The following is a 16,742-nucleotide window of genomic DNA, read 5'->3' on the forward strand; positions in this document are numbered from 1 at the left end:
CATCTCCATTAAGTACAGTCACCTCAGCACCTCACTGTACCGCAAGCCCACGGATAACTTTACGATGCTCCACTTCTCCAGCTTCCAACCTAAACACATTAAAGAAGCCATCCCCTACAGACAAGCCCTCCACATACAGAGGATCTGCTCAGTTGAGGAGGATCGTAACAGACACCTCCAGACGCTGAAAGATGCCCTCATAAGGACAAGATATGGCGCTTGACTCATCGATCAACAGTTCCGATGTGCCATAGCTAAAAACTGCACCGACCTCCTCAGAAGACAAACACGGGACACGGTGGACACAGTACTCTTCGTCGTCCAGTACTTTCCCAGAGCGGAGAAGCTACGACATCTTCTCCGGAGTCTTCAAAATGTCATTGATGAAGACGAACATCTCGCCAAGGCCATCCCCACACCCCCACTTCTGGCCTTCAAACAACCGCACAACCTCAAATAGACCACTGTCCGCAGCAAACTACCCAGCCTTCAGGAGAACAGTGATCACAACACCACACAACCCTGCCACAGCAACCTCTGCAAGGCATGCCAGATGATCGACATGGATGCCATCATCTCACATGAGAACACCATCCACCAGGTACACGGCACATACTCTTGCAACTCGGCCAACGTTGTCTACCTGATACGCTGTAGGAAAGGATGTCCCAAGGCATGGTACATTGGGGAGACCATGCAGACGCTACGACAATGGATGAATGAACATCGCTTGACAATCACCAGGCAAGTCTGTTCCCTTCCTGTTGGTGAATATTTCAGCGGTCACGGGTATTCGGCCTCTGATGTTCGGGTAAATGTTCTCCAAGGCAGCCTTCACAACATATGACAGCGCGGAGTCGCTGAGCAGAAACTGATAGCCAAGTTCCTCACCACATGAGGATGGATCTTAGATTCATGTCGCACTATGTGTAACCCCCATGACTTGCCTGGGCTTGCAACATCTCACTTACTGTCCTGTCTGGAGACAATACACATCTCCTTAACCTATGATAGCTCCACTCACATTGTCTGCACCTTTAAGGCTTGATTACGTATAAGGATTCACATTCTAATCAGTATTTTGTGAACTGTGTGTGCCTTTATATACCCTGTTTGTGATCAGAACTTCCCATTCACCTGACGAAGGAGCAATGCTCCAAAGGCGTTTACTACCAAATAAACCTGTTGGACTTTAACCTGATATTGTGAGACTTCTTATTTATTTTCAAGGGACAGGTCTAGGTAACAGTGAAACATAACATCCACGCAGCATACTGAATATGCTATAAAGTGATTATGTTACTGGACTCAGGTTCCAGAGAATGTGGGTTCTAAACCCCACATGCTGCTGGAAGCAGTCACCCAGCATGGATTCTGCCTGGATTGGCCAATTAATGGCCAAATGACATTCTCACCATGCAATTAAATGCTGTGGGAAAGCTCAAGAGTCAATGAGACTGTTTCCTCACCCCTCCTCCCCACCACCACCCCACCACGACACTCCCCCACTCCCATCACTATCCCTCCCCCTCCCACTACAGAAGCAGCTGCAGCCTGCCATCACCTTGAAGCATTTTTTAAAAAAACTAAAATAAAAAATGGCTACAGTTGCTACGCCAACACTGACCAGGGCAAACCACGTGCACAAGATAGCTTGCAGCGGCAACTGTGGCAAGATAGGCGTGAGCAAGTCAAAATGTTTCTGTAGTGCTGGCCCCCTAGTTTTTAGCATAGTTTGGGCATGGAGTTAGGAAACAAGAAATGCCAGAAAGGACTTCTTAACATAACTGTAGAGTAGTTGCAGTATTGACAGAGTACAAATTAGAGACATATGTAACAAAAATAATAAAATAAACAAGGGGAACTTTAATGTCCGGATGTACTTGGCAAATCAAATTTACAGTAATCACATGGAAGATGAGCTGATTGAACGTTTTCACCAGTTTTTTGGATTAGTATGCCAAGGAAACAAGCTGTTTTAGATGTAGTTTTGTGCCATGAAAAAGGGATAATTAATAATTTGGAGTCCGTGGAGAAGAGTGACCTTATCACAAAAGAATTCTATATTGAGTTGGAGAGTGATTTAATTAAGTTTCTAAACTATGGTCTTAAATCTGAACAAAGTAAATTTCACGCGTGTGAGGGACAAGTTGGCTAGGGGAGACTGTTAAACTAGCCTGAAAGCTTTGACAGTGGATAAGCATTAACAACCAAAGCATTGGTTCATAACAAATATAATTTCATTTAAGAATAAAAACCCAGTGAGAAAAGTAGTCCAGCCATGGCCAACAAGAGAATTTCAGGATAACATTAGATTAAGGGAAGGTGTAACAATATTGCCAAAACAAGTAATAAGCCTGAGGATTCAGAGGAATTTAGAATGCAACGAAGAGTAACCAAGAAATGAATAGAGAAAGAAAAAACAGAATGAAAGAAAATTAACATGAAATATAAAACAAACTGTAAAAACTTCCACAGGCTTTAGAAAAAAAAGAGATTAATAAAGTTAAATGTGGTTTTGAAGCAAAGACAGGAGAAATTCTCATATGCAAAAAGGAAATGGCAGAGACATTAAACAAATATTTTGCATTGTCATCATGGCAGAAGACACAAAAATATTCCAGAAATAATGTGGAACCAAAGCACCGAAACAAAGAAACTTGGAGAAATAAGTATTGATAAAAAAACAAAGTTAACAGGATTAAAAATCCATAAATACACTGGACTGGATGGGTTACATCCTAGGGAATCATACTGACAAAATAGGGGACACATTGGGTTTGATCTTCCAGAATTTCCTTGATCCTGAAACAATCCCTGTGGATTAGAAAGTAGAAAACATAATTTCACTATTCCATAAAGGAGTCAGGGAGGACACTCTAAGCCATTAACCTGACATCTGTAGCAGAGAAAATGACTGTTAGAACATATTAGGTATGTGGTAACAAGGCATTTAGAAAATTATAATAAGATTGGACAGGGTCTACACAGGTTATGAAAGGGGAATCATGTCCAACAAATCTGTGAAATTTTTGAGATTGTAACCAGAACAGACACTGGGGAACCAGTGAACACAGTATTTGGATTTTCAAAAAAAAGCATACTATTCAATTACAAGTCACATAGAAAGTTCTTACATATAACTAAAGCTAATGAGATTTGGGAAAATGTATTAGCATGGACTCAGGATTGGTTAATGGACAGAGAACAGAGTGCGCAAATAAATACATTATTTTCAGGTTGTTAGGTTCTAAACAGTAGGGTATCACAAGGATCAAAGCGCTCTTGCCCAGACACATAACACTGAAAGGCTGCTGAATTCTAATCCACCTAACCTGCACATCTTTGGACTGTGGAAGGAAATCAGAGAACCTGGAGGAAACCCATGCAGACACAGGAAGAATGTACAAATTCCACACAGACAGTCACTCAAGGCTGAATTGAACCCAGGTTCTCGGTGCTCTGAGGCAGCAGCGCTAACCATTGTGCCACCATGCCATACAGTACAGTTTAAGATGTTACGTTATACACAGAAAAATAGTTCACAATATTAAGCATAATTTCTGAAATGATCCAAAAACCTGACTGAAGTACAGATTGATTATGCAAAATTCAGAGATTGAGAAAAGATGATAGTGGAAAATATAACCTATATGATTTTATTCTACAGGATATACATTGGGCGAGGGTTTTATAAATACTGGCGGATATATTACTAATGCTCCTTGGCACAGTACGTCACAGCCATCAAGAAAGCCAGTAGATTCTTGGACTGTCAGCACAAAAAATACAGTGCACAATGCTGATCACCATATTATGAGAAAGATATTCAGACATTAGAGAGGATGCAACAAAGCTCAAAGCTGGCACTAAGCACTTAAGTTCTGCAGTGAGGTTGCAGAAGCTGGAGAAGTGTCATGGGTGAATTAATTAAGGTTTACACAATCTTAAAGTTATACACAAGTTGTATATAACTTGTTGTATATACACCCTGAATCTGCACAACAGGTTTGAGGTTCTTGCTCCCAGTGCGGACAAAAACGAGGACTGCAACGTAGACGAGCAAACGGCCCACGGTACAGTGGTGCAGGGAGTGGTCGAAGCTGAAGAAGTAAAGAGAAATGTAGTGGTAATTGGGGATAGTGTAGTTAGGGTAGAGACACTGTCCTTTGTGACAAGGATAAAGAATCCCGAAGGTTGTGTTGCCTGCCTGGTGCTCAGGTTTAGGATATCTCATCTGGGCTGCAGAGGAACCTGGAGTGGGAGGGTAAGAATCCAGTTGTCCTGGTTCATGTAGGTGCCAATGACATAGCAAAATAGGAACAAAGGATCTGCAGAGGGAGTATGAAAAGCTAGGAACCAAATTAAAAAGCAAAACCAACAAGGTGGTTATCTCTGGATTACTGCCTGAACCACACGCAAATTGGCGCAAGATAAATAGGATTAAGGAGGTGAATGCATGGCTCAAGGATTGGTGTGGGAGGAATGGGTTCGAATTTATGGGGCACTGGCACCAGTATTGGGGCAGGTGGGAGCTGTTCAGAAGGGATGATCTTCGTCTGAATCGTGCTGGGACCAGAGTCCTGGCGAATCGTATAACTAGGACTGTAGATAGGGCTTTAAACTAATTAGTGGGGGGGAGGGTGCAGGGGTAGGGGTAGGGGAAATTACAAAACCTAAAGTAAAGGAGAGGGTACGAGTGCAGGTTAATGATGAGGATGTTCCACTAATTAAAGGAGTAGGGGGCACGAGAAAGGTTAGTGGCATTTCTACAAATAAGGTCCAGATAAAGGCTGGTATAAAGACACTTTACCTGAATGCACAAAACATTCGAAACAAAGTGAATGAGCTGATGGCACAAATCAGCACAAATGGGTATGATCTAGTGGCCATTACAGAAACGTGGTACAAGGTGACTGGGACTGGGAACTGAATATCCAGGGGTATCAGACATTTAGGAAGGATAGACAGGAGGAAAAAGGAAGTGGGGTAGCTCTGTTAATAAAGGATAATATCAGGGCAGTAGTAAGAGAAGATATAGGCTCCACAGAGCAAAACGTGGAATTGTTGTGGGTGGAGATAAGAAAATGTGAGGGGAGAAAGTCGCTGGTGGGTGTGGTCTATAGGCCCCCAAATAATAATTTTGAGGTGGGGCGGGCTATAAACAAGCAAATAATTGATGCGCGCAAAAACGGAACGGCGATAATTATGGAGGATTTTAATCTGCCTATTCATTGATTGACTCAAGTCGGACGCAGTGGGCTTGAGGAAGAGTTCTTGGAATGCTGTCAGGATAGCTTCCTTGAACAATAAGTAACGGAACCTACGAGGAAGCGAGTTATCTTAGATCTGGTACTGTGTAACGAGGCAGGTAGAATTAAGGATCTTCTTGTGAGGGATCCTCTTGGGATGAGTGATCATAGTATGGTTGAACTTCTGATGCAGATGGAGGATGAGAAAGTCGGGTCCCAAACCAGTGTCCTCTGTTTGAACAGAGGGGAGTATGATAAGATGAGGGCAGAATTGGCTAATGTACATTGGGGGCGCAGATTGGTTGGTAGGACAGCTGAGGAACAGTGCAGGATTTTTAAGGAGATCTTTTTCAGTACTCAGCAGAAATATATTCCGATGGTAAAAAAGGACTGTAAGAAAAGGGATAACCAGCCGTGGTTATTGAAAGAAATAAAGGAGAGTATTAAATTAAAAGCTGATGCGTACAGAGTGGCTAAAAATAGTGGGGAATTAGAAGATTGGGAAAGATTTAAAAAACAACAAAGAACAACTAAGAAAGCGATAAAGGAAGGAAAGATAAAGTATGAAGCTAAACTAGCTCTAAATATAAAAAATGATAGTAAAAGTTTTTCCAAATATATAAAGAAGAGACTGGCTAGAGTGAATGTTGGACCCTTGGAGGACGGGAGGCGGGATTTAATGGTGGGTAACAAGGAAATAGCTGAGACTTTAAATAAGTTTTTTGTGTCAGTCTTCACGGAGGAGGACACAAATAGCTTACCGAATATTAAAGATAGAGGGATGGTAGGAGATGAGGTCCTTAATACAATTACTGTCAGTAGAGAGGTTTTGCATGGTAGACTAATGGTACTGAAGGTAGACAAGTCCCCGGGACCGGATGGAATGCATCCCAGAGTTCTGAAAGAAATGGCAGAAGTAATAGCAGATGCCTTAGTAATTATTTATCAAAATTTGCTGGACTCTGGGGAAGTGTCAGAAGATTGGAAAACAGGTAATGTTATGCCGCTGTTTAAAAAAGGTAGCAGGCAAACGGCAGGGAATTACAGGCCGGTTAGCTTAACATCCGTAGTTGGAAAAATGCTAGACTCCATCATCAAAGAAGAAATAGCAGGACACCTAGAAAAGAACGGTTTGATCAAGCAGACGCAGCACGGATTCGTGAAGGGGAAGTCATGTTTAACAAATTTACTGGATTTCTATGAAGATGTGACAAGTGTGGCAGACAGAGGGGAATCGGTGGATGTGGTGTTTTTAGATTTCCAGAAGGTTAGGGTACATGGAGTTCGGGGTAAGGTGTTAGTGTGGATTGAGGATTGGTTATAGAACATAGAACATAGAACATAGAACATTACAGCGCAGAACAGGCCCTTCGGCCCACGATGTTGCGCCGACCAGTTACAAAAACAATGACCCACTAGCCTATACCAATCCCTTTTCGTCCATAAACCTATCCAGAGATCTCTTAAACGCCCCCAAACTAGACGCATTTACAACTGCAGCAGGCAGGGCATTCCAATCCTTCACCACCCGCTGGGTAAAGAACCTACCCCTGACATCCGTCCTGTAGCTACCCCCCCTTAATTTAAAGCCATGCCCCCTCGTGCTAGCTTTCTCCATCCGAGGAAAAAGGCTATCACTATCCACCCTATCTAAACCTCTAATCATCTTATATGTTTCAATAAGATCCCCTCTTAGCCGCCTTCTTTCCAACGAAAACAACCCTAAATCCCTCAGTCTCTCCTCATAGGACCTCCCCACCATACCAGGCACCATCCTAGTAAACCTCCTCTGCACCCTCTCCAACGCCTCCACATCCTTCTTGTAATGCGGGGACCAGAACTGCACACAGTACTCCAAGTGCGGCCGCACTAGAGTAGTGTACAGTTGCAACATTACACTGCGACTCCTAAATTCAATCCCCCTACCAATAAACGCCAAGACACCGTATGCCTTCTTAACAACCTTATCTACTTGATTCCCAACTTTCAGGGATCTATGTACACACACACCTAGATCCCTCTGTTCATCCACACTATTCAAAGTCCTCCCGTTAGCCCTATACTCGACACATCTGTTGCTCCTACCAAAGTGAATTACCTCACACTTCTCCGCATTAAATTCCATCCGCCACCTCTCGGCCCAGCTCTGCAACCTATCTAAGTCTCCCTGCAGACTATGACACCCTTCCTCACAATCTACCACACCTCCAATTTTGGTGTCATCAGCAAATTTACTGATCCACCCAACTATACCCTCATCCAGATCATTAATAAAAATTACAAACAACAGTGGCCCCAAAACAGATCCCTGAGGCACACCACTCGTAACTGTACTCCATGATGAATATTTACCATCCACCACCACCCTCTGTCTCCTATCTGATAGCCAATTCCTGATCCAACTTCCTAGATTACCCACAATCCCATACATCTGCATTTTCTGCAGAAGCCTACCATGGTGAACCTTATCGAACGCCTTACTAAAATCCATGTATACACGTCAATGGTTATCTAACAGGAAGCAGAGAGTTGGAATCAATGGATGCTTTTCTGGTTGGCAGTTGGTGACTAGTGGAGTGCCGTAGGGATCGGTGCTAGGGCCTCAACTGTTTACCATATACTTAGACAATCTGGGGAGGGGAGAGGGCGCTGAGTGTAGGGTAACAAAATTTGCTGATGACACGAAGATCAGTGGAAAAGTGAATTGTGTGGAGGGCGCAGAAAGTCTGCAGAGAGATCTGGATAGGCTGAGTGAGTGGGCGAGGACCTGGCAGATGGAGTATAATGTTAGCAAATGTGAGGTTATCCAGTTTAGTAGAAATAATAGTAGGAGGGAATATTATTTAAAGGGTGAAAAGCTGCAGCATGCTATGGTGCAGAGGGACCTGGGGGTCCTTGTGCACAAATCACAAAAACTCACTCTGCAGGTGCAGCAGGTGATCAAGAAGACGAATGGAATGCTGGCCTTTATAACGAGGGGAAAAGAATTTAAAAGTAGGGAGGTCTTGCTGCAACTACACAAGGCACTGGTGAGGCCGCAACTGGAGTACCGTGTGCAGTTTTGGCCCCCTTATTTGCAAAAGGATATATTGGCCTTGGAGGGAGTACAGAGAAGGTTCACCAGGTTGATACCGGAGATGAGGGGGTTAGCTTAGAGGAGAGATTAAATAGGCTCGGCCAGTACTTGTTAGAGTTTAGAAGGCTGAGGGGGGATCTTATAGAGACTTACAAGATAATGAAGGGGCTAGATAGGGTAGAGGTAGAGAGACTCTTTCCACTTAGAAAGGAAAACAGAACTAGAGGGAACAGCCTCAAAATAAGGGGGGGGTCAGTTTAGAACAGAGTTGAGGAGGAACTTCTTCACTCAAAGGATGATGAATCTCTGGAATTCGCTGCCCATTGAAGTGGTGGAGGCTACCTCGTTGAATATATTTAAGTCACGGGTAGATAGATTTCTGATAGACAAGGGAATTAAGGGTTATGGGGAGAAAGCGGGAAAGTGGAACTGATCCACTTCAGATCAGCCATGATCTTATTGAATGGCAGGGCAGGCTCGAAGGGCTAGATGGCCTACTCCTGCTCCTATTTCTTACGTTCTTGAACATTAACATGTTTAATATTACACATAAACAGCTTTTGTTGAAACCTCAAAAAAAATACACAAATTCTACAAAAGGGCCAGTATGAAACTGAGAAATAGAGGTTGAATCGATATAGATTTAATTGGGTTAGTTTTAGCTACTTTATAAAAAGGGTGTTGCATATATGGAATGAAAAGGACTTCCAAGGGAAGCAGCAGAAGCAAAAGAGTGTGAATTAATTCCCAGCAACAAACTGAATGCAGAAATGAGAAGTAACATGGAATATGACACTGACATTTGAGTTCTTTTATGACGTAATGGAGAAAGTGAAAAGGTGAATGAGGGTGGTGTTGTTGAAAATGCACATATCAAATTTCAAAAGGCATTTAATGAAGTATATGACTTGTTTGCTATCCAATGGGAGTAAAGAGGCAGAGGCTATACGGATAGATAATTGGCTATGGGACAGAAAGCATATATTAGTGGTAAATTTCTTTTTGCACTGGATGAAAGAGGAGTGCCCAGGGAACAATATTAGATCTGATGCTCTTATTTGGTGTTTTTTAAAATCAGTTTCTGGGATGTAAGCACTGCTGGCAAGACCAGCATTTATTGCCCATTCGTTAATGCTATTGACAAAGTGATGCTGTGCCAGTACCTTGAACGACCATAGTCCATGTATGTAGGCACTATTAGGGAGGAAATTCTGTGAGGAATGGTGATGTAATTCCAAGTTAAGATGGTTTGTGATTTGGAAGAGAACTTGCAGATGGTCGTGTTCCCTTAGATCTGCCACCTGTGCTGTTCAAGGTGGTAGAGATCACAAATTTGGGCAGTGCTGTCAGAAGAATCTTGGCAAGTTGCTACAACATGTCTTGTAAATAATGGATGGGTACCATTTAAGTAGACTGCTTTGTTGTGGGTGTGTGTTGAGTGTCTTGAATGTTGATGGTGCTACACTCATCCAGGCAATTGGATTTCAGTATAATTCATAACTTCTCAGATACTGAAGCAGTCTGTGCCCAAACACAACAAAACTTGGATTAAGGCTTTGACTGATACGTGGTAAGTAACATTTGCACCATATAAATGCCAAGCAATGACCAGCTCTAACAAGAGAGACTCTAACCATCTCCTATTGCCATTCAATGACATTTGAATACAGGAGTTGGGATGTCTTGTTGCAGTTGTACAATACAATAATAAGGCCACACTTCGATAACTGTGTCCAGTTCTGGTCACTCTATTATAGAAAGGATATTATTAAACTAGAAAAACTGCAGAAAAGATTTACTAGGATGCTGCCGGGACTTGATGGTTTGAGTTAAGGAGAAGCTGGGTAGACTGGAACTTTTATCCTGGAGCGAAGAAGGCTTGTGGTGATCTTGTGGAGATCTACGAAATAATGAGGGGCATAAATGAGGGGCACAGATCAGCTAGATAGTCAACATCTTTTCCCAAAGATATGGGAGTCTAAAACTAGAGGACATAGGTTTAAGGTGAGACAGGAGAGACTCAAAAGTGAGCAGAGGAGCATGTTTTTCTCAAAGAGGGTGGTGAGTGTCTGGAACAAGCTGCCAGTGGTAGTAATAGAAGCAGATACAATTTTGTCTTTTAAAAAGCAATTAGACAGTTACATGGGTAAGATGTATATAGAGGCTTGTGGGCCTAACATGGGCAATTCGGATTAGCTTAGTTGTTTAAAAAAAAGGGTGGTATGGGCAAGTTGGGCTGAAGGACCTGTTTCCATGTTGCAAATCTCTATGACTCTATGCCATCGCTGAATCTGTCAGTGGCAATACTGAAGGGTTACCACTAACCAGAAACTTAAGTGAACCAGCCATATAAGTACAGTAGCTGTCAGTGCAAGTTGGAGGATAGGAATTCTGTAGTGAGGAACTGACTTCCTGACTCTTCAAAACCTGCAAATTATCTACAAGGCATAAGTTTAAGAGTGAGATGGTATACTATCACTTGTCTGGATGAGTGTAGCGCCATCAACATTCAACACATGCAACATACACCCAAAACAAAGCAGTCCACTTAAATGGTACCCATCCACTATTTACAAGACATATTGTAGCAACTTGCCAAGGTTCCTCTGACAGCATCTCCCAAATTTGCAATCTCCACCACCTTGAACAGCACAGGTGGCAGATCTATGGGAACACCACCATCTGCAAGTTCTCCAATGCACAACATCCCCACCTCTGACCTTGTAATGGAGAAAACATAATTGATGAAGCAAATGAAGATAGTTGGGTCTAGGATGCTGCCTGAGGAACTCCTGCTACAATGTTCTGCAGCTGAGATAACTGATATCCAACAACCACAGCCACCTTCCTTTGGGTTAGGTATGATTACAACAGTAGACAGTTTTCCCATGACTGCCATTGCCTTCAACATTCCTCGTGCTCTTTGATGTCACACTCATTTAAATGCTGCTTTGGTGTCAACAGCAGTCACACTCACCCCACCTCTTGGGTCAAAACTCTAGTGTGATCTGGAATTGGGTTGCCCGGGTGGAACCCAAGCTAAGCAGTGATCAGATTATTGGTGAGTAAGTCCTTTCAACAACATCTTCCTTCACTTTACTGATGATTGGGAATAGATGAATGAGGTGGTAATTGGCCAGTTTAAATTCATCATACTTGTTGTGGTCAAGGCATACCTGGGGCAATCTTCAATATTGCTGGATAGAAGCCAGTGTTTTAGTTGTGTTGGAACAGCTTGGCTGGGGTGCAGCTAGTACTAGAACACAACAGCTGGGATGCTGTCAGGGTTTATCGCCTTTGCTGCACCCAGTGCCTTGAGCCAGTTCTTTATATCCAAACTGAATTAGCTGATGACCAGCATCTGTGATGTTGGGGGCCTCTGGAGGAGGCTGAGATGGATCATCCACTCGGCATATCTGACTACAAAGATGGTTGCAAATTCGTTAGTCATGTCTTTTGTACCAAATTTCATCAATATTATCATCAGCAACACATGCCTAGGCCAAAAAAATGTTATCTAGCACTGTTATAAATGTAGATTATTTTCCAAATTAGTCCCTGCAACCCTAAAATATGTGCTAGGTTTTTCAGTAATGATTATTTTATTAATGCCACAAATTACAACATATGAAAATAGCAATGCAGCCACATATCAAATCATCCCACCCTACAATAACTACAGCAACATACAGAAATCACCCAATTGCCTATAGAACTAAAACTGTGTCAAAATCAGAACTAGCAATATTTCCGGAGTTCCCGTGAATTCCTAGAAACATGGAACCTGGAGAAGACATTCACTGAATCGAAGTTAATGAACTCCAGTTCCACTGTTAAAAAAATGACTAATGTCAAGAAATCAAATCTGACCCAGTTAGAGTGATGAATGATCACTGACACGACTACGTAAACAAACATGACCGTGACTGCCTATAAACCTGCAATCATAACGCATGGACTGGACGGAATATATTAAAGCTTCCAAAACTGTGTTTTTTCCCTTCGCAATGTGTTTTCCTTCGCTCTTCTTTAACCGAATTTGCTTTCGATAATATTAAGAATTGCACAAGTAAAATGTTCAATTCCATAAAATTTCGATATTTTCATTAAAACAATTAAAAACCCCAGCCGATTTATCAGAAAGGCAAGCAGACAGAGAAACAGAGCATACATATGGCATTCAACTACAGCAGGGGTGGTATTTGGGGCAAGGGAACCTGGAAGACACAACAAACAGACTGTCAAAGAATATTGACCCGCCTGTTCTTCCTGATCTGTTTCGCTGTGGGGAAAAGGGGGTGTTTGATGTTGGGGTGATGAGGAGGAGGGATGTTGCAATAGTGAGAGGTTCACCAAATCTCCCGAAAAATGCTGCCGCTGGAAGCACTGGCGAAGATTCAATGAAGTTAGCGAGGTGATTCCCCGGACATCCAGGCAAGGATTTGGAGCCGGGATGCACATTGGGTTTTTCAGGACCGCAAAAAGAAAGCCAGGAAATAAAAAGAAAAAAGGGGGTGGGGGATGCTGGGGGGATGGGGTTAGAGCCGGTGTTAGTGACTTTACCCAAGGCAGTCAGAGGTCCTCAAGGAGCTGGTAGATCGCGATCGCGGTTTCAGCACGATGTGGCTCATGGTGCGCCCGCACTCGCTTTCCCCTCCCGCAACTCTTCAGGTTGGATTTCCTTGTCTGGAGCGTCTTCCCGGAAAGATGGCTCTGACCTCCCTCTGAGCTGTTTCTTCACCCAACACCGAATTACTCAAGCATCAACTGTTAGGAAGTGACAGCTCTGCCCTTGCCTGCCTGGGGACCGCCGCTGCCTGTTCGCCTCTGTTCTCCAGCAGTCCGCCTGAGCTGACTCTATCCCAGAGAGAGAGAGGAGGAGGAGGAGGGGAAGCCGCCTGCCTCTCCCCAGCGATGGGGCACATGTCCCGGGACACCTCCGCCTTTGCATAGGGGACGGCGCGAGTGAAGGGTGTGCTCCTGGCTGCTGTGAGGCCGGGGGGTGGGGGGTGGGGGGAAATCACATCCCTCACTCTGCCCCCGGGCTGCCTCTCCCAGGAAGTCGCTGCTGATCCAAACGAAGCAAAGTGCTGCTAAACTTCTCCGGATTCCCTCCTCCTTTCACACGCTGGAATGAGAACTCCAGGCGATGCAAAGTTGAGCAGTGAGGAATCTACTCAGTCCAACACGTTTCTCATGCCCACACCTCCTTGACGTAGCCAGCAAGAGGAGCAGTAGTAGTTTTGACAGAGCGGGGAGAGCAGCCCTGGGCTTTGCTGCTGCACCAGCGGCTGGGAGGGGGACAGAGAGCTGCCACTTCAGCAGCTCCAGGCAAGTGCTGCTGGACTGAGCCACTCACCCTCCTCGCACCTGGGCATTTACTCCACCAGGCGACCACTTGTTTCTGTTGACACCACTGTTTTTAAAGGTTGTCGTGTCAGTTGAATGACCCAAGACTTTACTGCCTAAAGCCACGCGAAACTTGTTGCATTTCAATCCAGGCATCAAACTTTCTATTTTTCCCGGGACAACACCGAGCAGGCAATCAGAACCATCACCATGGCCACAAAACACGCAAATATAGACGTCAGAAATCCTGTTATTCCATTTTGAGTCAGCTGGCACCTTCTACCTCAGCTTCAGCCGCAATTTATCATTACCTCCCCAAGTCCCTGGTCTTCGTATTTCCTCCCCCAGCAAGTATAGCGTTTTGATTTTCCACTTATTTTAATGAGTGCATTAACATCAGCAGGAATGACTCTCATGTCAGTTAAAGTCTGCAGGATACAGATGGCACCATTAGCAAATGACTCAATTGAACGAAGATCTCTCTAGTTTATATCACCCAGGCACCTGTTTTGGGACAGCATCTATTGCATTCAGTTTGAGAATTTACATTTCAAAATATGACATGTTACATTTTGCTTTTTAAAAACAGGGGATTGTTATCGCATGTTCTGGATTCCGTTCTGTCAATTTTACTTTTAAATATATTTTACTTCTTTTACATAGAATATACCAGACAGGAGTAGGCCATTCAGCACAACCCGTCTCCCCTCACTCCATTTGCCTCGACTCAGCCTTTCAGCTGATCTTCTTGTTCTTTTTATCTCCTGTATAAAGCAGGGAGGAAACAGATGAAGGGAGACAATTGTCAGATGCAGTTAAAATCCTGTGAAACAATTTGCATTTATACTACACCAGTAGCCTACAGGTGTTTCTGAAAAAAATGAGAGGAATTAAAGTATGAGTCTTGTCAGCTGAAGAAGTCTGATTATATTCCTGGCACAGGGGTTAGTCCACATCCAAGCCATCCTTTTAAAATCTCAGAGGTGAGTTTTTTTTGCATTTACAAGAAATGTGGCTGTGTCACCTTGATCCTTGGCATAATTAAACCTGCCGTCCAAATAGCTCTCCGCCCACAAATCTGGCCACTCAACCAACTAAATATCAGTTTTCTCCAAATGGACTTCTTTGGATGGGGGAGGGGGAGTATCTTTCGACATTGCGACCAGCTCATCAGCAGGTAACGAAGCACGATTTTGATTCGGTGCAATTACAATTGAGTATTTCTTTTTAAATCATCCTCACTCTTTTTTGTTTGAATGCCACAAACCATAATCGCAGATTCATAAACATGATGGTGCAAAATGTTGAAAATTAAATTTTAAGCCTCAAAGGAGAATATATTGGTGTGCCTTCAGTATTTCCTATTAACATCCATTTTGCCCATTTCGAATCTGGGTGAGATGGAGCGCATTCGCGTAAATAACTTGCCATCAACAAAATGAGGAAAACACTGGGTGTGTTAGAATGTTTAACCTGCATTCCAGCGCATTTATCCCTCAATCAGTATAAAAACAGATTATCTAGTCAGATTATTACATTGCTGCTTGTGGGAGCTCGCTGCGTGGACATGGCTGTTCCCTATTACCACCTTGCTGGCACTTCAGAACAAAAGCACTCCATAGGCTGTAAAGCATTTTGGCAAACCATAAGATTATAATAGACACCATATAAATTAATTTTCCTTTAATCAAATCGTGGTTGCTTTGTATCTGAACTCCATTAGCCTGCCTCTGATCTACATGTCTTTATAGCCAAATAATACATCAATTTCAACTGACCTCACTCCTAAATGGTGCAATTCTGGTTGAAAGCTGTGTTGAAGATGTAACTGGTTAATTGGATCAAGACATCAAGAGATGGATGTGGTTTGTTTGGTTTTTCAGAACACTTTCAACAAAGTCCCACATAACAAATTAGTGTGTAAAATTGAAGAGCATGGAATGGGGGTAGTGTATTGAGATGAATAGGAAAACTGGTTAGCAGACAAAGAGTAGGAATAAATGGGTCTTTTTCCAAGTGACTCTCCGCTCCTGTGCTCGAATCCTCTTGCTACGAAGGCCAACACATATTTACGTTAATCCCTGCCTGCTGCGCCTGCATGCTTACCTTCAGCAACTGGTGCGTGAGGACATCCAGGTTTCATTGCACATTCTCCTTTCTCAATTTATATCCATTCAAAAAATATTCATTCTTAACATGCAGGGAGTGTACAGACGCTTTACCAGATCGATTCCTGGGATGGCGGGACTGACATAGAAGAGGTTGAGTTGGTTAGGATTATATTCACTCGAGTTCAGAAGAATGAGGGGGGATCTCATAGAAACCTATAAAATTCTAACAGGGTGGCATGGTGGCACTGACTAGCAGGGTACCATAGGGATCAGTGCTAGGACCTCAGCTATTCACAATATACATATATGAATGACTTAGATGAGGTAACTAAATATCTCCAGATTTGCAGATGACACAAAGCTGGATGGGAGGATCAGCTGGGAGGGGAGTGCAGAAATGCTTTTAGGGTGATTTGAAAAAGTTGAGTGAGTGTGAAAATGCATGGCAGATGGAGTGCAATGTGGCTAAATGTGAGGTTATTCACTTTGGTAGCAAAAACACGAAGACAGAATATTTTTTGAATGGATATAGATTGAGAAAGGAGAATGTGCAATGAAACCTGGATGTCGTCACACACCAGTTGCTGAAAGTAAGCATGCAGGCGCAGCAGGCAGGAAAGAAGGTAAATATATGTTGGCCTTCATAGCAAGAGGATTCGAGCACAGGAGCGGAAATGTCTTGCTGCAGTTGTACAGGGTCTTGGTGAGACCACCTCTAGAATATTGTGTGCAGCTTTGGTCTCCTTATCTGAGGAAGAATGTTCTTAATATGCAGGGAGTGTACAGATGCTTTACCAGATCGATTCCTGCGATGGCACGACTGACATATGAGAGGTTGAGTTGCTTAGGATTGTATTCACCCAAGTTCAGAAGAATGAGGGGGGATCTCATAGAAACCTGTAAAATTCTAACAGGGTAGCATGGTGGCACAACGCTCAACACTGCTGCCTCACT

At 43.3% G+C, this 16,742-nt stretch overlaps 1 protein-coding gene across 6 annotated transcripts in view; it reads right to left on the bottom strand.

Annotated features, from left to right (window-relative positions):
- The window catches only part of pde4d (phosphodiesterase 4D, cAMP-specific), a 1,181,705-nt gene that overhangs the window by 246,762 nt on the left and 918,201 nt on the right, over positions 1–16,742 (bottom strand). Inside the window, exon 1 of one of the 6 annotated variants that reach the window (XM_080186285.1) lies at positions 12,892–13,504. The exons of the other annotated variants lie outside the window; for them this stretch is intronic. Coding sequence (XP_080042411.1) covers positions 12,892–12,959 — 68 coding nt within the window. The 5' untranslated portion in view covers positions 12,960–13,504. Of the gene's footprint in view, positions 1–12,891; positions 13,505–16,742 lie in introns of those variants that run through there. 6 annotated transcript variants of the gene reach the window in all.

Source organism: Carcharhinus amblyrhynchos, chromosome 1 (assembly GCF_965287045.1).
Source record: "Carcharhinus amblyrhynchos chromosome 1, sCarAmb.v2.hapA, whole genome shotgun sequence".
Taxonomy (NCBI): Eukaryota; Metazoa; Chordata; class Chondrichthyes; order Carcharhiniformes; family Carcharhinidae; genus Carcharhinus; species Carcharhinus amblyrhynchos.